Source organism: Gavia stellata, chromosome 2, assembly GCF_030936135.1.
Source record: "Gavia stellata isolate bGavSte3 chromosome 2, bGavSte3.hap2, whole genome shotgun sequence".
Taxonomy (NCBI): domain Eukaryota; kingdom Metazoa; phylum Chordata; class Aves; order Gaviiformes; family Gaviidae; genus Gavia; species Gavia stellata.
This window is the reverse complement of record NC_082595.1, coordinates 92,546,536-92,571,285: the sequence shown is the minus strand read 5'-3', so window position 1 is coordinate 92,571,285 and position 24,750 is coordinate 92,546,536. Positions and strand designations below refer to the sequence as shown.

The following is a 24,750-nucleotide window of genomic DNA, read 5'->3' as shown; positions in this document are numbered from 1 at the left end:
CATTTACCCAGCCTTGTAGCATATAATGGAGCATAGCAGTGGAGAATTTAAGAGCAATTCGTCATTTATACTAATAACAACAAACAACAGTGTTAAGAATGTGGTCGTATTTTCATTATTTAAATAGCATTGAAACATATCTTAATTGTATACAATCAAAACCTTACTGAATATTACAAAATTATGAAGCATTGCTTTATTCCTGATTGTTGTACTGATAGCTAACAGGTAGGATAAGATTTTTTTAACTATATTCATCTGCCTTAGAAAAGAGTGTAACATGCAGAAGAGAGAAAAGAATGAAAAGGAAAAACACACATTTGTATCAGTTCTGTAACTGTTTTGCTGGCATGTATGTGTGACACTTTCGGGCAAATAATAGTTGTTCGCAATTCCACAGGTTTTGTAAGTGCCCTCCCCCTTGGTCATTATTGCCTAAGCAGCATTTTAATTTGAAAACATGCATTTTGAGAACAGCAACTAATCATGGTGTAGAATGCGAATATATGACTGACATGAGTTATATAATCTGACCTACAGAAATCTGCAGGATAGTGCAATAATTTGCATTTTTTCTTTTTTGCACAGTGTTTATGGCTGTCCTTTGGCAAAAAAACGAAAAACACAAGATAAGCAACCCCAAGAACCAGCCCCCAAAAGAAAACCCTTTGTGGTTAAAGCAGACAACTCTTCGGTAGATGAGTGCTATGAAACTGATGGAACAGAGGAGATGGATGAAAAAGAAGAGGAAGAAGAGGAAGAGGATGAAGAAGAGGAGGAATATTCTGATGATAATGAGGAGCCAGGTGACGAGGAGGAGGATGATGAGGAGATAGATCGAGAAGAAGAAGAGGAGATTGAAGAGGAAGAAGAGGAGGATGAAGAGGAAGGTGAAGATGTGGAGGATGAAGAGGAGGAGGAAGAAGAGGAGGAGGAAGAAGAGGAGGAGGAGGAAGAACGTGGTAATAATCAGAGTATTAGTAAAAAGTAAACAATGTGTGTTTTCTGGGTTAATCTTCTAGTGTGGTGTGTGAGGATTTAGCTGTGCGGTTCTCATTAAAGCTGATGGAAGTCATGCAGTTAAATCTCTCTGCTCCACACTGAAAATATACCCCACTGTGTTCTCTTAACATTTATTTTAATAAGTCTGTCTTCCAAATATTTTTTAATACACCAGCACTCACATTTCAAACAAGGAGGGTGGAGGGGTGTTTGTGCTAAGAATGCTTGCATAAAATATAATCCTAGTAGTGGATTAATGCATGCCGTTACCAGGAGAATATGCACGAAGGTACAAGCAAAGCATCAGCTACAGCTGGGTGCCTGTACTGATCATTTGCAAGTGTATTTGCTGGATCTGCTTATATAATGTCAATGGCTGCCCACATAAATACTGTCACAAGTTTGCAGATAACTTTTGTGAGAAAAATGGGCCTCTTCTTCCCTTTGAAAATTTTTGCCCCATACTTCCCCCTACCCCAAGAAACTATTCAGAATGAACTATTATAATATACTTTGGTTCTTTGAAACTTGAGTGTTGTGTACTTTAGTTGATTCTATTAAAAATACAAAGAGTGAGAGGTTTACATAGACAAAGTCCTTCTAAAATTCATATATTTTGATTATCATACCATGGCATAAATGCCATTTAGACATACAGGTCACTGGTAGTAACCAAATTAATGTAGTAGCAATGTGATTAACCTGTTCACCTTTCTCTTTTTTGGGATATTGGACTCTATATAACCAGTATTTTCAAAATATGTATTCGGTGTCCATTTACTCAAGAGTCCATGTGCTGATGACAGACATCATAAAGCACTGGGGTGAAATGAAAGAATCATGCAAAAATTAATGAGCTATCTAAAAAGTATTTTGTTCCCATTTCCAGGGAACACGTTTTTGGTTGGGTAGATTCACCTTTCTAACCAATAAAAATATAAGAAAAACTTTCAGCACTCCCCAGTTGGATTCCTCTTAGGAACCAGGTATGAAAGTTGTATGACTTTTGTTTCAGCATTCTGTAAGGTCAGCTCTTAAATCTTATAGAAAGACTTTGGAAGTATTCTTTCCATTTGGGCAAGATGGTGGCCAGCTGGGTGGCTATAAGCATTTTCTCAGATATCTGAATCTGTAGCATTTCCTCAATTGCTTAAATTTGCCAGCCAAATTGGTAGAGCATAAATGGCCAGTCTTAAAAGTTACATGGGTTTGATGCAACAGGGAAGCCATTTCCTTTTGCAGGGAACTCTGCTGTTTCAGAACCTGGAAGAGAAGCTGTGTTAGATCAGGCTGATGTGCAACTGCTATTGCTATCCTGATGGGAAAGCGCAGGATGTCTAGAAGTTTCTTTAAGAGATAATAGTGACTGAGTTTGTTGGTGCTTAAGTTATGGTGCAACTGCTGCTGTGATTTCAGCTGACATGAAAAACTTTGAATCTACACTATCAAAAATGATAAAAGGAAAAAAAAAACTAAGCAAAACTCAAGAGCTCAAGGAAATTGCTTCTGGAAAGCCAGCAGGCTTGATACTCAGTTTACTTTTACTATCATAATGAAACACAGTGGTTTACTTATTCCAACACAGTTACACATGCAGTTAGAGGTCCTAATCAATCTACAGAGGCTGACATTGCTTTTTGACTGCTTTCCTTCCATATATAGTAGGCTGTGGTTAAGAACTGCAAAAATTTTACAGAGGTACCTGTATTAGCTCCTCTGCATATTACATGGAATTAAAAGTTACATAGGTCAAGTTTTTCTTAAAATTCCATGTTATTCCAGTGATAATACATACGTACATTAATAAATACATATATATGTTCTATGTCAAATATTAGTCATTAAGAAAAAATCCTCATCAAATGCAAAGTGATAATAGAATTTTATAAGAAAAATATTTCATGATCTTTTGAGAATCAACATACTAATCACTCTGCAACAATCCTAGTTAGAGCACAGCTGATGTACAAGAAAGCGTTACTAGCAATTAATGAGGAAGGTAGTACGGAGTTCCTTATGTCTATGCCAAGGAGTGGAGAGAGATAACAGTTTGTTCTTGGTGAGGTCTAGAAGCTAATCAATAAATCAGATTTTTTAGATAGTTTATTTCCTATTGATTCTCTAGGGATCCTGGCGTTTCATTTTCTTCCACTTGTAACATAAATAGCTCTGGTGGGATTTGGACTGTTGATTTTCCAGAGAAACAACGTGCAATCAAAGTTAGGGGCTCTAAAACTACATGGTCTGAATATGGCACTTGCCTTTATCTATTGACTATATGGGAAAATTAGGTCTGCCAGCTCTGAATTTAGTTGTCTCAATCACTTGCTGCTCACTACAATATAGATATTGTAGTAAGCCACCATCCACCTTTTAAGGCACCTTAGCAGGAAGTTTGAATGTGTCTTACTGTTCCTGTCCCTAGAAACAAAATGCAAAATTATCCACTGGAAACCAGGATGCCTACACAGTTCTCATAAAAGTTTCTGTCACTTGTGCTGTAGATTATAGCAGTTCAGAAAACTTCCAGAACTATAGTCTAGGTGAACAAAACAGTTAAAATCGTAAGTATCAGTGATAGAAGAATTCCGTTAGCAAGTATAGGACTACAGAGGCAGCAATTAGTCGAGGGGAAGGGGAGAGAGGAGGAAGGTAAGGTATTTTACTGTTTCTTAGACCAAATTCAGTTTTCTGTTAGAAAAGGGTAAGTCCTGGGAAATTCAAGTACCTCACTGGCATCTCATTACCCATACTTTTTGTTAAAAGAAAATGAATTTTGGATGGGAATCTCAGAGGATATAGATAATATACAGGTAATACAGGTATACAATTGTTACTGAAAATACCTGGACATTCACTGAAACCATCTCGGTCTTTTTGAAAATCACATCTTTCTAGCCTTGTCATTGATAAACTAAAGAACTTGGAAAATACAGATATATCCTAAAGAAACACTCTTACAAATCTCAAAATACCAATTTAAAATAAGAAGAAAAAAACCCAAACTTTTTTAGATGAGTCCCAAATTCTGTGCTCGTATTTCTGTACACAATCTGTTGAACCAAAATTAATGCTTAAAATTCCCCAGCAATAGCTGGCATATCCTCTTTAAATTTCCATTAAATATAGTGAATCTATTTATTTGAAGAACAGATATCTAGCCATTTATCTACTAACAGACTTGAGAAGCACTTATGTTCAGCACCACCACTAAAGGAAAGATGAATCTTTCCAATTTCCCTTAGAAAAAGAAAGGGCAGATAGATGACCTGTGTTATGATAACCTAACCTGTAAATTGCAATACAAATGGGAAGGAGTAAGAGAAGAGGCTGCTTTTGGAGTGCCCTTTCTCTGCGATGGCAACTGCTGAGAACCTTTGGATTGAAATCTGAAGGGTGCGTTTGATTTGCAAGGCAAACCGAGGTACTTTCTCCTGAGAAGAGCTTGCTTCAGGTATTTGGGTCCCAAAGACTGTTTCACAAAGCTTTTCTATTATAGAAAGAAATCTCCATTGGAGGAGCTCCCAGAACAGATGTTCCAAGGCACCATTTAGCCCATTTCACATGAAGACGTTCAAGATGCCTTGTACTCCAGGTATTTCATAATCTGCCAGGGGCAGGAGGAGTCAGGCTGATTCTAGACCTAAGCAAATTTGATATGTCAATCAAATCCCTTTCACAGATGATGCTCCTGCAAAAACTATTGCAGTTTCCCAAGAGGTCAATTGTTAGGATGTATAAATCTTTGACACTCCCTTACATTTTCTAATAAACTCAAGGTAGCTGGCGTATACAATATACCAATATGTGGTACTGCACCTAATTTTTCAGGTGGAATATACTGCAAAAATAGCTGTAAAACATACATAGCAGTATATATTCAAAGGAGATATAATACAGGTTTTTCAAATAAATAAAAGCTAGCACATGGACATAGAGATAGATGTTTTACCTGTTCTGACATTTCTTAAAATTGTAGGATTGTTTTCAAAAATCTGGCAATATGTTTGGGTTTTTTCCTTCACTTGCATGACCTTGACACAGACATACAGGCCCTCATAATTTGAAATCCACCTATCAGCTCTAGTAAGATTGTTAGTGCCCGCTGCTACCTTCCTGATCCCCTTATCAGATTGCTTCTGAAGCGCGTATGTCCTCTAAGCAAGAGGAGACACAAACACCAATCTAAAGACGAAAGAACCACATGTGCTGTAGAAACTGTGGTGGCACACAGCTTTCCAGCTGTGCTTGCCTCTGAAGACACTCTACGTCTTGATAAAATAAAGATGACAGATCTGTATTAGCAAGGTCCAGCCCACTGACCACTAGTCATATTCATTTGTTTAAACCGTTAGCAGGAAAGTGTTCATGGTCATCTATTTGGTGAACACAGTAGGTGTTCAGTACTAATCAGAGCAGAGAGCTAGACTCATGTGTACCTTACAGGCAAAACACCTAACAGAAAAATAATTGTAGCTTTAAATTAAGAGGTCAGAAAGCATAATTTCACTGCTTAGGACAATGTACATGGAAAGAAGTGCATTTTCCAGGGCCAAAGAAGACTAAATAAATACCTGACAGTTTCACAAGGCAAAGCAGATCTTAACCCTTTGCTGATAAACTCTATTGCTGAATTGTTTCACCTCCTTCATAAAAGAAGATACCCTGTGCTTAGGGTATCTCACCAATAACTATATGAAGAACAGAAAAAAATAGAGTTGCAGCTAGAAAACATTTATCCTGGCCATTGTGTTGGTTAAAGTTAAAGTTGCCTTTCTAGGTCTAGTTAAAAGTGCTCAAGCTTGGGAGTGGTTGGGTCAAACCACAGCATGAGAACTTTTATTGATTCCTTCTTTCTGCACTGAAGATGCAAGTACAGATTGCAACATGTTCTGCTGTTTAACTGTTTATATTATTTCATGTAGAGACATTCAGACTAAACATTTTCTCTGAGAATTTTTTTGAAATAATGCGACTAAAAGATTTGGAACAAGTAGTTCAGAGCTGGAAACCTCAAGGTTGTGGAGGAGGGTGGGGAAACAGCTAGCCAGTAAATACCCTCTGGATACCTCTAGTTCTTACGGGAAAAGTTCAGATCTATTTATTATCGTTGTTACATGTTTGTGGTTGGTTGGTTGGTGGATTGCTTAAACATGACTGCGGTGTTAGTTAAGTAAACTTTTGCTTGCTGCTGTGTTCCATGCTCAAGGGGTTTACTGTTTGCTGCTCATAGACAATATAATTTGTTAAAAGCATTGTTTAAACATCATTTTTTAATTCTCTGAAGTGAGATTAGGCCTGATACTGAGCTTGTTTACATCAGGACAAATCAAGAATAACTTTATGTCAGTAGAGTTCCATTTACGTGGGGTGGTGTTGCACGTGTCATACCTAACTTTTCCTCCTCTTGAACAACTATTTTAAAAGATTTCCTTCTATGTGAATGTTTAACTCAGGAGCTCAGTAAACCTTCCAGGCTGTGTCTAGAAACTTACATGTAACTTTAAGCAGTTAGTAGCCCTCTTCACTTTAACTTCCATGTTTAAAGTTAGGAATGTACCTGAGTATCCTTCTAATGTAGAGGCTTGCATATTTAGCTCCTTTCCTACAAATAAAAGACCTTAAATGATAATGTGAAATATCTGATACTTCAAGAGCAAATGATTCAATTATAGCTTTGTGCAGTGTAGAGAAATTATTCACCTTTGATAAGACAGATTATAGATCTCTGCAATACCCAACTTTTGTTGACGTAAGCAGAAATTCTGTAGAGGATGATGGGATGCTTAAGGAGTTCAGGGTCTGAACTGGAGGCCTTAGTAAGAACATCACGGAACACATTCAGCACCACATCTGATTTTAATGATGCTTCACCCTGAATCTATTTTACACAGCATGGGGTTTCTTGCTTGTATTTTTAATTCACTAACCCTTTCCTTTAGCGTTAGCTGAACATGAGTTGTTGAGCCCATTGTAATGTCAATTGTTTCACGGCTTATGTGTGACCGAACACTTCTCTAGTCTTGCCAGAGCAGTAGGTCTGGAAAGGAACTGTATGTCTCAGCAGTGCTGCTTTGGATTCTCACAGATTGCAATCCTCAAGAAGAGGCTGCATGGCGGTTGCCTTTTCTGTATTTCTGTTGCATCCTCCTGTTTGTAGATAAATGCTGAGTGGATCCTTGATTTTGCCTCTTTCATTTGTTGTCTGGCAAGATCATATAGTAAAATCAATTCTTTCTGGAATAAGACAGATTGGAGAAGAAATTCAGAGCGTAAGTGCTGTAGCCTTAGAACTGTATTCCTGTTCTCACTCAGATTCTCTGTAACTAGTTCATAACCAATGATCTCCTGGTTTTGGCACAACTGTGCCAAGAAGCTGGTTGCTTATGTGTTATAGTGCTTTAAAGAACTAATAGTGAACTCAATTATATAGCAGCTCTTTGCATCCATATTTGCAAACATAATGACCTGATGTTGTTGTAGAAAGTCTCACATCTGGGATATGGCACTTCTGGAAACATATTCACAGGTTGTGCAAAACCGAGCTCTTCATATTCTCTCCTTGAATTCCTTTGCTTTTCACTGTGCTACTTCAAAGATTGCATTGTCCACACTGTGCTGCAGCTTACACAGAGACCACAGACTCTGTATGAATCCTTCTTGACACTATAGATGTAATGATTCTTAAAAATAAGTTTTACTTGGTCAGTGTTAGAGGTCCCTATTTTCCCTCTTGTGTTTAGAGTGCAGCTCTAAGGATAAATTTTGATCACCCTATTAATTCACAATTCCCACCAGACTTACAGTATTTGTCCTAAAAGAGTGAACACAAATGGCAGCTTTTCATCCTGAAAAGCAGAGAACCTTATTTGGTAGTTGTAGGAGTTAATTTTCCACTATTACAGTTCCTCTGGGAGATAATAAAATGAAATAAAATTCCAGAATGGACTGATCATTTCTTCTGATCCATATCTATTCTCATGAATCAAATTTGCAGTCCTGGCAAATGCCTCAAGTCACAGGAATTTTGTTGAACTGAAATATATAAACAATGGCACTAACAAAGCATTCTTTTGAAACAAGAGCATTGATGTATAATAAACATATATATGTAATCCTGAATACTTTTTGTTATGGAAGCATTTCCTCTTAATTTTACAGGTCTCAGAACAATTCAGTTTTGTTCTTTTGTCACCTGTATCACATATGACATAGTCCTTTTATACCATAAGAGATACTTTCACTTCTGTGAATTAATGTATTTTATAGATATTTTTTGACAGCAGACTGTGGGATCTACAATTAGCGAGCTGGACAGCAAAGAAGGCCAAGTCATTTAGAAGAAGACAAAGAGGACTAATGCTAGGAAAGAAACTACCTCAAGGAGTTTGGTAAAGGATGTTAAATAGTAGTTAGGAAAGGTCATTGATGTGGTTATGGACTCAAGCTGGTTTTAGTCACTGTTGTTGAAATCCTCAGAATTATTTGGCACATAAAGGCTTTATGCAGAAAGTACTGAAAATAGTCAGTCACTAACATGAGGCATGTCAAGTATCCATAACACCACAGTTGGGTTTTTTAATGTTTTTTTCAAAGGAATCCATGGCAGATCTTATATGCTCTGTGCAGTGGATACTACTGTTTTAGCAAAAATTTGTAGTGGCTCTGTAGAAGAAAGTTTTGCCAGTTAACAGGATTGACAGCTCAAGACTTAATGTGGGTTTATTAGGTGAACTCAACGATCTGATAGTTCTGTCATCCCAAAAGCTTAATTTTGCAGGTTATACTACTAATAGGAAGAGTAAGTAATAGTCTCGCTGTGACACTACAGGAACTCCACAGAAGAGCTGAATTTACAATTACAAAAACAAAGCAAGCAAGCAGGCACTTTCTTCCTTGTATTCCGTAGGCATGGATTACTGATGGTAACAAAGGAAAGGTCTGTGTGGCATGAGTACTTCCAGTCACCTAACACAGGAGTGTTTGCAAAGCTGCACAGGCCCATGTCAGGCTTGACTTATGTATGTCTTTACATTTTCCAAAGCATATGTGGTGAGATTCCTTAACTATCATATACACTTTTAAGGCATGCTATGCAACTGCTTTTCTTCTGGTTTTTATTGTATCAGAGCTATTGTTTTACCAACTGCCTCAACTTATCATAGAAGTTCTATATAAACAAGATGCATCTGCTAAACAGTTTCTTGGACACCCTGTAAAGCACTGGACTGAAGTCTTTACAGAATAACCCCTAGCTGTCTTTTTATCATCTGCAATAATTAAAAGATCATTCAACTTTAAAGGCTAGCATCCAATGGAAAGTTAAAAATTGTTTCTATTGCAATATGTGGTATAAAACTTTGCCCTCAGATGATTAAGCATGAAATATATTTTTAAAAGTAACAGCAGAAACACAGAATGACAGATAATTATTACCACACTGTTAGGAACAGGGCTGGAGTTGGACTTACAAAAAGTATACTAAGGTTTTTATTAGAGTTTGTTTCTTGTCTAATGAGAGCAGTCTGTGATGTCCTCTGAAAATATAGCCGGAACGGGCAACTTTTAAGTGAATAGAAACTGGAATCCTTTCTTGGGAGCCAAGGATCCTCCTACATTTGATGGAGTGAGATAAATGTTTCAGAATAGAATGAAATGGAAATTCTGCCCCTATATGTAACTCAGGTACCTGAGCGGAGTGTCAGAGGTGATGCAGGAGTTCAATGCTACATTTCTTTTTCCCCAACACAGAAGGTTAGTGGCTAGACCGGAGACTGCTTTGCATAAGCAATGCTCTTACTCATTCTGCTGAAGCTCTATCACACCCTAGAAAAAAAATCAAAAACTGCAGTAGACCAAAGGGGATCATTCTTCTGGGAAAGCAGGACATGCTGGGTTCCTGTCTTTGCTCCAAGGACACTCTAACCATCTTATGAATTGACTGCTTAATATTAGGTTACAAGATCAGTCCCGGGAGCAGGGATCAGACACTACATTTCTGTCTTTTAGGCAAGTGCCCTTGTATGATATGTCCAATAAAGACAGTATATTTTTGCATGACCCAAATAGCATGAAAAAAAATATACAGGTCTTATCCTACTCTTGTGTTTTCTGTTTCCTAGCAGAGCTTGTGTCCAGTCTAGCTTTTATTGTGGTGACTAGCAAACTTTTTTGGGAGATGTGGTATTGAAGCCACTCAAACTGGGAGAGTTTTTACTCTTAGTCTTCCAATTCTTTAGCAAGTGACCTACTAAACAAGGTATTTTACCTGGGAGATGGGTGAGCAGGGGTAAGCAGGGGAAATGAAGGATGAAACAAGTAGTTCTTCCCTTGGCTATAAATTAAAGCACGGCAGTCAAAGCAACAGTTTATGGGAAAGCTTTTTCTTTCAGGTGTGTATTAGAGGGAATTTATGTATGAAAACACTCAATGTATAGAATCCTTCAAGACTTAAATGGTAGACAGGTGGACAGCTTCTTAAGGCTGGAGCTGTTTCAGGACGCATAGAAGCAGAGCTTGAACAGTTGATCAGTGTTAGAGTTTAGATGTCTCCCACATTTAAGCCACAAATGAGCACAGGTGAGTTGTATCACCAAGAGAAATAGAAATGTGACTGTTCCTTTCTGTACAACATGCCACATGAGAAGTCCAATCTGAAAGTGATACAGAAATTGCTGCTGCTGTTCAGAAGAATTTTTTTTAAGTGATTCATGTTGAAATGCCCATTAAAGATAAGCATGAGTTTAAGAATGAATTTGTTTCAGTGGCTGGAGGGTCTTCTGATGCAGAAATGGAAATAATAAGTTCCAAGTGTAAAAGGGAGTACAGGACTTATGCAGGAAAAAAAAAGAATGCAGAAAGACATAAAGAAAAGCTTAGGAGGTCAGCATGGGAGTACTGCAGAGACCAAGTGAAATATGCTGTTAGGATTGCTTCCTGGGACAGCAGGAAATGAAAAAGACATGAAAGCTGCAGTCTAGAATCTGCAGTATGCAGGATCTTTAAAATAACAGTAAAAAGGCTTTAAGAAAGAAGGGTAATTTTACAGTATAGCTGATCAGGATCAGGGCTAGACAAAATACCCACACCACAGGTGATGCAGCACAGTACAGTTCTTTTCTGTTGTTATATTTTCCCCTCCCTAATATGTGAGCATTTTTCTACAGTTCATGATGTGATGTAACTTACTGTGTCTTTATACCATACTGATGGACTTTTATATTTATGTTATTAAAATAATTATTAAAATATTTATATATTTTTACGGGCTGGAAGGAATGTCTTATGAGGAGTGGTTAAGGACTCTAGGCTTGTCTAGTTTGGCGAAAAGGAGGCTGAGGGGTCGGAGACCTCATTGCTCTTTACAGCTTCCTGAGGAGGGGAAGTGGAGAGGGAGGTGCTGAGATTTTCTCCCTGGTATCCAGTGACAGGGCACGTGGGAATGGTTGAAAGCTGCATCAGGGGAGGTTTAGACTTGACATTAAGAAGCATTTCTTTACCGAGAGGGTGGTCAAACACTGGAACAGGCTTCCTAAAGAGGTGGTCGATGCCCCAAGCCTGTCAGTGTTTAAGAGGCATTTGGACCATGCCCTTAATAACATGCTTTAACTTTTGGTTAGCCCTGAAGTGGTCAGGCAGTTGGACTAGATGATTGTTGTAGGTTCCTTCCAACTGAAATATAATCTTCTCTTCTCTTCTCTTCTCTTCTCTTCTCTTCTCTTCTCTTCTCTTCTCTTCTCTTCTCTTCTCTTCTCATCATTGTCATTAGTAGAATCAGAACTAGACAGATGCAGCGCACTTTTAAAAACCCAGCCATTAAGTGTTGACTCTTGGAGACTTTTTATAATATGGAAAACCAGGATTACTAAACTTGACTTGATCTGTGGAGAAGATACAAACAGTGATGAGCCAAAACTACTAACTAACTATTTAGAAATGCATAGCTAAAAGTAATGCAATGTATTCATAAAAGGAAGAATAACTGTCCTTTGGCAAATACGTGTTTTGCCTGAAACATGCAAATTGCACATCACTGAGAAGATAGGCAGTATGGAAATAACATATACAGTTTATCTGAGTTTTAGGAAAGGATTTGATGCAGTTCCATTTAATAAATTCATTTTAAAGTCAGAAAACATAATACAGGACCAGGTACAAAGGGACAGAGGGGAAAAGTTCATGTTGGATAGGTTAATTCCATTGGCTCTTAAGTAGCTCAGATACTTCAGTGTGCAGAAATTTGTTAATGAGCCTAGAGCCTAAAAATAATCATACAAAGTGCAATTGAAAGTGAACAATATGTTCGGGTGATTTCAGTATGAATCACCTGATGAGTACTTGAAGAGAAAAATAAAAACAATTTCAGGCACAAGTAGAGGTATTGACTTTAGCTCATGTGCATTACTTTTACCAGTGAACTCCAGCAAAACAAGTTCTGAGCTGAACTATCCTGAGACGAGACTCAGACTCAGGTTTTAGTTTTGTACAGCGTAAGATTATCTTTGTATCTACGTGTGTGTCTGCATGTATCTTGGAGAGCTGGCTATTGTGGTTATTTGTTTGATTGATCCACTTTGTAGTTTGTTGTTTCTGTGAGCCAGTTGGAGTAAGAGTTTCAGCAGAGATGTCATGCACTGAGGCTCTAGTCAGTTTAGGCACTGTGAGGCTGGCTACAAAGCCACTGTCATTGTAGCTGGCAGGTATATCTTTAGTCAGAAATATATACAAATATATCTAAATATGTAAATGGTTACATTTGTCCAGCAAAAGTTTTCTTTTTATGATAGACAAGCTTTCATCATCAGGACAGATATTCCAGTTCAGATCTGAACAGCAGTGGGAAATCCCTCATAGAAAGGAGGAACTGACAACTTCTAAAATAGTGGCACTGTGTGTTCTTTTGGTGGACAGGTAGTTGGAACAGCCTCACTGGAAATACCTTTGCAAATGCAGTAGTGAAAGAAAAAGGTTTTTTAGATCTGTTGCCATAGCATATATTGCCTGCATTTGACAAGTCTCCAGTACTCTAATCTCCTTCTTAGACATTTCCAATCTCATAGGCCATCTGTATACATAATATAAATGGCAAATAAACAGAAGATAATAAGGATCTTTGTAGCTAGCTAAGAGCTAGCTGCACCATGAGTCACCATTTTCTGGTTTTTGAGGTCCACTGTATACGTGTTCTTGACCGACTGGAGTAGCAGGGTTAAAAGAATACGTCCCCATTTGCCTTACTCGTTCCTTCTGAAGCTACAGTTAACAGTGTGCTTTCCATCAGTCCCAACTTACAGATTCTCCTGCCTTGTTCCCTGTCTCTTCAATCACAGTAATCAAAGACTGCATCTATGTGAGTGACTAAACCAGACCATAGTCCACTCATTTAACGCTGAGTTCAACGGTTGCATGACTTGAGTATATACAGCTAAGCTTTTACCTTCCAAAATAAGATCAACACATTCAAAGTCCTTCTTGGGAATGGTCCCTAACCAGCACCTCTGCACTGTGCCTGGACATTGCTGGAAGGATACTAAGTCACTCAAGTCAAAATCATGCCAGGGCTTCACTAAGAGTTTAGCAGTATGAATAATCACATGCCACTGCTTGGTCTGGTGTTCTGTCCCTAATTAGTTTGTACTAGAATGGCTATAACCAGAGGCAAAGCACCCTTTGTATTTACTTTCTCCTTATTCTATGGAGTATTACTCAGCCTTCCCTGACACAAAAAGGCAAATACTGAAGGAAATGTAGATGAAGAAACTGGATGAGGGGGTAAGGAAAAAAGGAACAAACCCCCTAATGAAAACCTTTACATTTCAAATGAAGTAAAGTCGTGCACATAGAAGTCTTTGTCCTTCCAGATCCCTTGGTACTGAACTCATTGAGGAAATAGAAAGAAAGACAGGAAGAAGAAATTTGAAGGATATTATATTTAGCAGTTCTCTCATCCTCTAGAATGGTAGTGATGTGTGCCTCTGTCCTCTCTGCCAGTCAGGTCAGATTATTATCAAAGTACAAACAGGTTTCCTTTGATAATCAAACACAACATAAAACAAGTAATTAAGCTTATAATGGAGATCAGACTCATCCAAAAAGATATAACTGTCTCCATGTAACTCATGCAATCACAAGCATCTAACCCATCCAAAGCATCCGTAGTAGCCCATCCACACCAACCTTTCCCTGTATAACTTTGTCTCTGTCTGCAACCTAAAGATACCTCCTTTTGGGTAGCTCCTTCATTACTTCCTCCTTGCAATTCCTACTGTGTCATACTAAAGATATTATTGAAGTTCAGCAAGCACCAATTTGATAGTTCTGAGTAAAAGCAATTGGGATAGGATTCATCCCATCAATTTCATTTATATTCGATCAAGATAAATAGTCACTTTTAGGGAATAATTCAGCCAATCTACTTTAGATACCTACTTTAGGATGAGATAAATCACATCCCAGGATGCATGTTTTTCTCTATTGCCTATAAATGGAGTCTAGATGTCTAGTTCATATGGAGACATGTTCAATATGGACATCTGCATTGAGTCAGAGATCTGAACTGAAACAAAACCAGTGAAAAGAGATTATGTATCCCTATAGTAACAATTTCCAACCTGTCTTTCTCAGAGATTCATGTGTGAGAAAGAAAATGTTGGCTTATGAACTGAAAATGTGTTCTTCAGACTGCATCCTTTGCAAAGCAATGATCATGGAGAGGAGTATAGGTAGGGGTCACTGTCTCCTAAGCAGCCTTTGGAGTAGCCCCGTGAGAAGCTCCATATCAAGAGCTGTCTGAGTGGGTGTTCTCCCATTGGTGCAGCTGGTTCTCTGCTCCCCTGCTGTCTTCCTGCTGTATCTCAGTATTTGGAGAATAGCTTTGACTTCCTCATTGCCTGGTGCCCTGCTGAGCTGTGGAAACCTGAGAGAAAGCAGGAAACTGCCATACTCCGCTGAGTCATTATGAGGCTATGAGACAGACTATCTCCCCTCCCTCATATAGACTTCCTGGGGGGAAAAAGTAGGATGAAATGAATACCAGTAATCAGCTCTTGTTATCTGCCCAGAGAGAAGTCAGGTTAAAACAGTTAAGGGCTGCCTGAACCTGATTCTCGAAGCATGGACCAGATGGGCATGACTGGCTAAATTGTACTGCCCTTGCAAACCCAAGATATCCACTTCTGATCACAGATATTCTCAGCAAATTCCTCTCAATGGTTGGACTTGATGACCTTATAGGTCTTTTCCAACCTTAATGATCCTGTGATTCTGTGATTCAAACCTAAACATATGCCTTCATACCAAATACTGCAGATACTGCAAACCAAACAAGCAGGCTTCATACCAACCAGGACCTTATCTACTTAAGGGATGCCTGTAGGTAAGTATTTTCTGCTCTCTCTGAGGTGGAAAAAAAAAATCCCCAGCATATTCATTGCCTTTTAAATTTTTGGAAATAATGTTTGGCTGTCAGGATGAAAGACTGGAGATTGTAACCAGAAGGCTACATGAAGTAATTATTTCCATTTATTCAGCACTTACATTATTGTATGTGGAGCACTAGATCCAGTTCTGGGCTCTTCAGTACAAGAAAGCATTGAAATACTGGAGTCCAGTGGTGAGCAACCAAGATTATTAAAGAGCTGGAGCACATGATGTACAAAGACAGAATGAGAAAAAAGGGTTTGTTCACTGTGAGGAGAAGGCTAAGGGGATATCTTATTCCTGTCTTTGGCTACTTATCATAGAATCATAGAATAGTTTGGGTTGGAAGGGACCTTTACAGGTCACCTGGTCCAACCCCCCTGCAGTGAGCAGGGACATCTTCAACCAGATCAGGTTGCTCAGAGCCCCATCCAACCTGACCTTGAATGTTTCCAGGGATGGGGCATCCACCACCTCTCTGGGAAACCTGTTCCAGTGTTTCACCACCCTCATCGTAAAAAATTTCATCCTTATATCTGGTCTAAATCTACTCTCTTTTAGTTTAAAACCATTACCCCTTGACCTAGCGCAACAGGCCCTGCTAAAAAGTTTGGACCCATCTTTCTTATAAGCCCCCTTTAAGTACTTAAAAGCCACAGTAAGGTCTCCCTGGAGCCTTCTCTTCTCCAGGCTGAACAACCCCAACTCTCCCAGCCTTTCTTCATAGGAGAGGTGTTCCATCCCTGTGATCATTTTTGTGGCACTCCTGTGAACCTGCTCCATCAGGTCCGTGTCTTTCCTGTGCTGAGGATCCCAGAGCTGAATACAGTACTCCAGGTGGGGTCTCACCAGAATGGAATAGAGGGACAGAATCACCTCCCTCAACCTGCTGGCCACGCTTCTTTTGATGCAGCCCAGGATACAGTTGGCTTTCTGGGCTGCGAGCACACACTGCCGGCTCATGTCCAGCTTTTCATCCAGCAGTACCCCCAAGTTCTTTTCCTCAAGGCTGCTGTCGATCCCTTCATTGCCCAGCCTGTATTGATACTGGGAGTTGCCCTGACCCAGGTGCAGGACCTTGCCCTAGCCCGTGTTGAACATCATAAGGTTCACACAGGCCTGCTTCTTGAGCTTGTCCAGGTCCCTCTGGACAGCATCCCATTATGTGGAAGGTAGATAGAAAATGGAGGTGTGCAGTGACATAATAAGACGCAACAGACACAAGTTGTAACAAAAGAAATTCCATAGAGAAATAAGGAAGGAATTTCTCACCATGAGGGTACTCAAACACTGGAATAGATTTCCCAGAGATGTTGTGGTTTTTCCATCCTGGAAGATATTCAAAACTGGACTGACATGTGCTCTAAGCTGACCCTTTTTTTTGAGCAAGGGTTGGACTAGATAGCCTCCAGAGGTCCCTTCCAACCTCAGCTACTCCACGATTGCATAGCACCAGTGCAATGTAACATGGCATGTGAGATGCTCTAAGATAAAAGAAAGGCAAGCAGCACCTTGTGGTGAAAAGACAAAATCTTAAACAGAGCATATAATCCTGAGTCAGAACCTAAATAATTTTTAAGAAGCTGTTGCAGTCTGTCACTTGAAGCAAAATTACCACAGTCATGATCTGGCCAGAGGAGCTGTCAGATATCTTCAGATCCTTTTCCAAAACTGTACTGATGCAGGTATCTCATAGGGACTTCGGGTGGGAAAACACGGATGAATAATAAATGACATAATTTTTAAAAATACGTTGCATCAACATTTTTCTGGATTATCTGATGCTCTCTCTCTTTATCTAAATTCCTGCCTGATTCTATGACATTAATAGGAATAACCCAGGTAAGAACATCTATATTCTACCAATACTTTATGTGAATATTTGTAGATTAGGATGCTATTCATGCAGGTCTGACATAGGCAGAGGCATAATAACAGGTCATAAGGATGGCATAAGCAAAGAAAAAAGTGTATTTCAGGGCATTGATCATATACAAACACCTGTGCATTTAGATGAGAATACACTGATTTGTACAGAAAAATAAATCTTCAAAAATGCTGCTATGCCAAAATAATTTATTAATATTCATTGTTTCTATTTAAAATGTATTTTAATAGCAAAAAGAAGAAAAAACAAGGAATGCTTTTATATGTCAGTAATCACTCCACAACAGGAAAGAAACTCAGATCTGTTTCCCTTTCAGTCCTTAGGGGAAAAAAAAAAAGAAAAAAAAAAGTATTACTTAATTTTCCAGTGATCAAAACCAGATAAAAAGTGGAACCCATAGAAAACTAAAAGATCAAAATGTAACAGAAAAAAAGAAAGAAAAAAGAAGAAAAGACACAGTAAGCCAGCAAATTATGTACAATATTTAAAAGTCTGTATGGGTTTGCTCTGTGGTCCTCACTCCTACTTTATAATATTGAATCCTGCTGTGATGTGCTGTGTTCTTTAGCTCAGACCTTCCTTGCAATCCTTAATGACTTCTACTCTTCATTTATTTTACTTTAAGCATTGGTTAATAGTTGAATACTGTAATTATTGTACAAAAGTATAAACAGTAAATCCCAGTATTATAACTGTTATAAGTAGATGTAGCAGGCTGAGGGGGAGGAGTGAAAAAAAAATTAGATATAATGGAATAATTAGATTGCATCAAGTGAACAAGTGAAGAGTTATCTTTTTCTTTTGACTTTCATTAGGTGATCTAAAGTCCGTAAAGGAATCAACTACTGTAAAAACAAATTGTTTGTGTCTTTACCTAAAGTACTTACAACGTAGAAGAACTTCAGGAACTTTTGCAGAAATGGAGAAAGAATTGCACATGGTCAACTTCAGTGTTCAGTACGTCCCTGAAATAGGCATATTCAAAGGCTTGGGCTCTGATCCAAATCCCATGTCATAGGATTGTTCAGACTTCTAGACACCTTCTTAGGCCCTTGGAGAGTTACATGTTTGCTCTATTTCTTCAGGGTGGAGTAGAGAAGTTGTTGAGAGCTCACTAAGTTCTCCACCTCTTCAGTTTCCTTACTCATAAGATTTTCCCAGATGAGAAGGCAATGTACAAACAAACCCCTGCCCCATACGATGCTGTAACTTTCTAAGATTTGGGATTCATTTCTGCCAACATTGTCTTGCTAAAAATTTCTCATAGACCAGCTATCATAGATTGTAATGTGGAGATGTATGCATGCACCTCACTTTACAGCTTAGAGGGAGAAAAATGGTGATGCAGTAGTATCATATGCTGAGCACTTAGGAACGGACAAGTGGCAGTAGCAAGAGCAGTGAAGTGTTTTAAAACAGGCAATGCTGCTTGGATAATGAAACCATCCATCTGGGCAGGAAGCCTGTATGACCACATACAGGTTCAGCTTGTTAGCTGTCATGTTTTCCCACGCTTGGGAGAAAGTAAGTAATTTGATACAGAGATCACAGATTTGGAAAGTCTTGTTTCTGAAGTCTTTGGCCTTTGGTAGGAATGTAGCTGCTATTACTGAAGTATCATTGCCTCTCTCTGCAGAATCTCTCAATCTAAATGCTGTATATTTCCCTTTTCAAAAAGAAGGTGCTGTTTTGCATGACTCCCTACACTAAAAACAGCAAGCCATTTCTTTTGCCAAAAAATTGTTTAAATATGGATGTGATAACAACAAAGGGAGGAAACAATCAAGGACGTAGAGGCTGTAGTCCTTATTCTCCAGTGACTCCCGGCATGGAAAGAGTCGCTCAACTTCTCGGTGTCTCAATTTCCCATCTGTAAAATGGGGTTAAAATACCTACCTCACAGGGGTGTTGTGAGGCTTTTAAAAATAATGTTTGTAAAGTGCTTTGAGATCCTTGGATGAAAGGTGGGATAAGAAATCAAATTATTCACTTTTTTTAGTGCAATACAAGAGTCCACTTCTGTTGAGATGGCTAGAGGCTTCCAGCTCTTTATAGCTATTCCAAATACTCTTCACAATAATTTCCCTCCTGTCATTTGTGTATCTGCTGGGAGTTAAAAAGAACAAATTTTGCAATCAAGAGTACATAAATTGTCGTAGTATTGTGCAGATGAGGGCTAAAATAATCTGATATTCTTTTTAAACTGTGTTGCATATTTCTTGTCCATGCATCCCTAAAGCTAACAGAAGAAGGATATGTGATAACTTTGTCTAGTCTTCACCTAAACTGGCTAACTTGTGTCTTTTTGAGACAAACTCAGCCTCTTCTCCAAATAAAAACTGCAATTTGGGTCAATGATTACAAAACTTCTTATGTAGAGGGTAGAGTAGGTGTTTTAGTCCTATATGCTTTGCAGTCCTTTAACAAACAGCCATTAAACAGCGCAGTGTAAACGTAGTTACCAAGTTAAAGGTTAAATCTTAGAAATCATAGAAATGTGACATGAAAGCAAGATTAGATTTTACAGAGCTGAATCAAAGAAAAGGCACATAGGTTCACTTAGAGCTGCTAGGCTAACATACTTTCCAGAAGACCCTTAACTAATACACAAACTAATTCAGTACTTAAAATTTCAGTTTAATAAACATGTGACACAGGTGCTTCACATGCAGGCTCAGCATCCAACAGGCTGTTATTGAGGAGATGCCATAGTATATATGAATATCCTTTTCATTAAAATTAACTGCTGCATAGAGATAAGAAACATGAGCAAAATAGTTGCTAAAGAAAGTAGATGCAAGAAAAGGCCAAAAATTAAAAGAGGAGGAATGAAACTTGATTAAAATATTTTGTTTTCCTGCCTCTCTCATCCGGGATTCATGCTTTACACTTTCTTCTCCTCCACCACCTTTTTTTTCTTCCTCTTTTTAGAATTGAACGGGCAGGAGAACTGAAAAGGATATAACCAAATAAACAGAATAAAAAATACTATAGTCACAGCTTTCACCCAGCTTCACCTACTCAAAAGGAATTTACATGTCTTCACTCATACAGTATGTGATCCATATTTTGACTTTTCACTGTTGCGGAGGCAAAGTATACCATATTCCTCCCATTGGTGATCATTTACATGATTGTCATTCATGTAAAAACAGACACAAACCCCCTTTTTTATCAAACACACCCTGAAACCGTTCACATTTCAAAAGTTGGCCTAGAATAGTCACTGCGTACCTGAACAGTTCTCTGGATGGCTTGAGAAAATGTGGGGGGTTTTCTACTCTTTATTTCAGTACCCTGTTAGAGCTAGATTTGCACTGATTTCACCAGTGTTTGTAGATATCTCATCCTAAACTTGAAGGCACTGGAAATTTTGGAGCTATAGCTCATTGCTTCTTTAATTACTTTGATCTTCCTTCTGCTACATCTGACTGCCCATCGGACGCAATTACAAGAAGCACCCCACAAAAGCAGCAGTTTCTACTGAACAGTCTTCTTGGCATCAGGTTTTGTCCTTAACATTTAAATTAATGTGGGTTTTGTTTTTATATTTCACTTTAGAGAATTATTATTGGTGTATTAAAACATTCGCTTTTCAAATGCCACAAAGTAATTATCCAGTAATCCTTAACTGCCTATTTCCATGCAGTCGTGCAAGATGGAAATTTTTCAAATAGGAAGTGTAAGTGGCATCCCTTACTTTTACACTGAAAATGTGATACTCTGATATGCTTAATTTTTGAGGGACTGAAACGTAAATGTGAATTATGATTATCTTGAGAACAACAGCAACTAAAATAAAACCACCTTTGATCATAAATAGGTAACCCACTATTGACTTGGAATATCTTGTCATGTAAAAATACCATACATCCTTCCCTATCAATTATCTTCCCACTGTATTCAAGTAGATAATATATGGTATACAATATTTTACATTTAGAGCATTTTTTCCCTAGACATAGCCTAGTCATCTACCAGTTCTGTTGCTTAACTACAGCCTACTATCATCCCAGGATCCCTAACCACTGTGTAGAAGGAATACTATCTTGTGGCTGAAATATTAAATATTGTGCTGTTGAGCTTTGTATTTAAAACTCTGATTTATTATCTTGTCCACTGACATAAAAATTATTTTAATCAAAAATTATTTCCTATCATCAAAACGTTAGTGTACAAGCCACCTACTACCTGAAATTTCCCACCTCGATTTGTTTAACCCAAAACATAAAAGTCACACTTTAGAAAATGCTACGTGTTTAGGTGTACCAGTGTTGAAAATACATCTGAGCTGAGAAGGTGCTATCAGAAGTTGATGGACTAGCTCTTGAGGAGGTGTTAATTGTCCTAGCTCTACTGGTTTCTTTCAATTTGCACCAGCTGAAAAACTGGTGTAGCATATCAATGTAATGACAGATTTAGGAACTTTCTTTTCCAGTTGTAATGCAAAACATTTAAATATTGCTTGAGTAGCCGATGATCAAAATATAATTTATGAGACATTCATTAGTAAATAATGATGAATGTATATGTGTTTTAAGAATGGGTCTAAGAATGACATAACTTCTGAGTGAACATGAGATATCAGAAAATGCTCTCTGGATGATATTCATCTGACCAAATATGGATATCTTTAAGGTAGGCATCTAATCTGAGTCCCTTTTTTATCAATGAAGAGAAACAGGTACTTTTAGTAGTTATTGATTTTATTCTCAAGAAGATATCTTAACCAAATCAGGTGGACTGTATCCTTAAAGTGTCTGCTTCTCTCACTGACTAAGGACGGGAACATCTAATAACTTACTCGGATATAGATGCCTGCCTTGCTCTTGTCTAAAGTTAGATGAGATGAATCTCACCCTCAGGGCCTCACATTGGCTCCATCTTATTAAGTTGTCCCTCTATTATTCAACAGTACTAAAACAAAGCTAAGTAAAATATGGTAACTCTGCACCATTATGTTACAATACACAGGACAGTAGATAACAGCCCTATCATACATGAATGACCATATAATTTGGGCTAGGATATTTACTTAAAATTATATTGTGCGTATAATTGCTTCTATCTTCCTTTCATGTAACAACTCTTTTAAAATTCTTGCTTCTCCACAGTTTGCATAGTTAAACTGAGAGATTTTGATTTCTACTGATGGATTCACTAAGTAAAATGCCATTTTGATCTTTGTGTATAGTTATTGGTTATCTAGTGTTAATGGCATGTATGGTGTTAAAAAAGTGACAATTTCCTGCTTGATGTATATTCTTTCCTTTTGGTGAATGGCGTTCATCAATAAGAGAATAAATCCAGTAGTACTCACTCCTTTGCCATCTACCATATTTACAGGAAATACAGGAGTGAGCGAAGTTGGAAACCTAGGCAATTCTGTCATATTAGTAATATGATTGTAACAAACCCCGTAAAACTGTAAATATAGAAGTGAAAGGAGAAACATAAGTATTTATGCCATAATATTTAGCAGTAGTAGTAATTAGCATATTTGATTGCCGCCTTCTTATCGGTTATGTGAAAGAAATTCATGTGAATAGCAAATAAACAAAAATAGCCTTATGGACTATAGAGAAATTCACTTCACATGGGCCTTAGTGTTATAGAATTGCTGTATGATTAACAATATTTGACATGCAGTTTGTTTTCTGTCCGTGTGATTGCAACAACAGTTCCAATTGTAGCCACTTTTTTCTTTTCTTTTCCTTTTTCTTTCTTTCTTTGTTTCTTTCTTTGTTTCTGTTTTTTATGCAGAAGACCATCAAATGAATTGTCACAATACTCGAATAATGCAAGACACAGAAAAAGACGATAACAATAATGATGAGTATGATAATTACGATGAACTGGTGGCCAAGTCATTGTTAAATCTTGGCAAAATTGCAGAGGATGCAGCATACAGAGCCAGGACAGAATCAGAAATGAACAGCAATACATCTAATAGTCTGGAAGATGATAGTGACAAAAATGAAAATATTGGTCGGAAAAGTGAGCTGAGTTTAGATTTAGACAGTGATGTTGTTAGGGAAACAGTGGACTCCCTTAAATTATTAGCACAAGGACATGGTGTAGTGCTTTCAGAAAACATTAATGACAGAAATTATGCAGACAATACTTCACAGCAAGATAATAGGAATATGAACTTTGTAATGCTAGGGAAGCCTGTGAACAATGGACTTACAGAAAAAATGGTGGAGGAGAGTGATGAAGAGGTGTGTCTCAGCAGTTTGGAGTGCTTAAGGAACCAGTGTTTTGATCTGGCTAGGAAACTCAGTGAGACAAACCCACAGGAAAGAAATCAACAGCAAAACATGAACACTCGTCAGCATGTCAGGCAAGAAGATGACTTCCAAGGAAGAACACCAGACCGGAATTACTCTGATATGATGAACCTAATGAGGCTTGAAGAACAGTTGAGCCCCAGATCTAGGACTTTTTCTAGCTGTGCAAAGGAGGATGGTTGTCATGAAAGAGACGATGATACCACCTCTATTACTTCAGATAGGTCTGAAGAAGTATTTGATATGACAAAAGGTAACTTAACCCTGCTTGAAAAAGCAATTGCTTTGGAAACTGAGAGAGCAAAAGCCATGAGAGAAAAAATGGCAGTGGAAGCTGGAAGGAGGGATAATATGAGATCATTTGAGGAACAGTCTCCAAGACACCTTTCTGGAGATGACAGGAAGCCTAAACCCAGTGACGGCCATGTCAAAAAGCCATATTATGGTAAAGGTAATATTTCTATATACCGTATGTTATGTCATGAGAAAGTGTGAGTTAATTTGTTAAGTTTTGCATAGAATTCTGAAATGAAGTTATTCATTCCACAAAATGGGAACTTTATTTAAATCGTAGTAGTATGGCATGATTGTAAAATAGCATCATGCGGTGGTCGTAAAATAAAAAAAAATCGTTCTGCAGTGTTAGAAATATGTACAGTATTTCAGTGAATACCATTTGGCGAAATTAAACAAATAACTTTTCAGGGAAACAAAACAAATAAGAGATCATGTTGAAAGAGGCAAAGATTTTTCTCAAGTTTTTAATATATTTTATAGCAATAATTAAAAAACAATGAAGAGAATTATGTTGCAAACTGTATCGGAGAGTGGGTTTTCATGTAGCAGGTAGTCAATCAGCTATGAACTGCATATTTTACAGATTTGAACTGGGTAGGTGGCATCGTGATTTATAAAATTATCATCAAATGACAGTTATTGATGAAGCCTCTCCCATCTAAAATGTAGAATTGCCTGATAGAAATTGAACAGTATCCGAATGACCGATAACATAAGATAGGGGCAGTGACTGCACATTAATTATCTTAAGATAGTAAGGTAATGGAAACCATTTGCTATGCAAGGCATGGTGTGGCCTGGGCTGAGATCAATAGCAATTTCTTTCTTATGTGCATTCCACTTCACTGGTTTCAT

The 24,750-nt window shown here is 38.0% G+C and overlaps 1 protein-coding gene across 4 annotated transcripts in view; it reads left to right on the top strand.

Annotated features, from left to right (window-relative positions):
• Window positions 1-24,750, top strand: part of MYT1L (myelin transcription factor 1 like) — a 129,220-nt gene that overhangs the window by 25,116 nt on the left and 79,354 nt on the right. For 3 of the 4 annotated variants that reach the window (XM_059828774.1, XM_059828767.1, XM_059828758.1), the window contains exons 4-5: window positions 589-959; window positions 23,072-24,043. In XM_059828774.1, the coding sequence (XP_059684757.1) occupies window positions 589-959; window positions 23,072-24,043 (1,343 nt within the window). Of the gene's footprint in view, window positions 1-588; window positions 960-23,071; window positions 24,050-24,750 lie in introns of all 4 variants that reach the window. The other variant, XM_059828749.1, reaches the window with a different exon arrangement.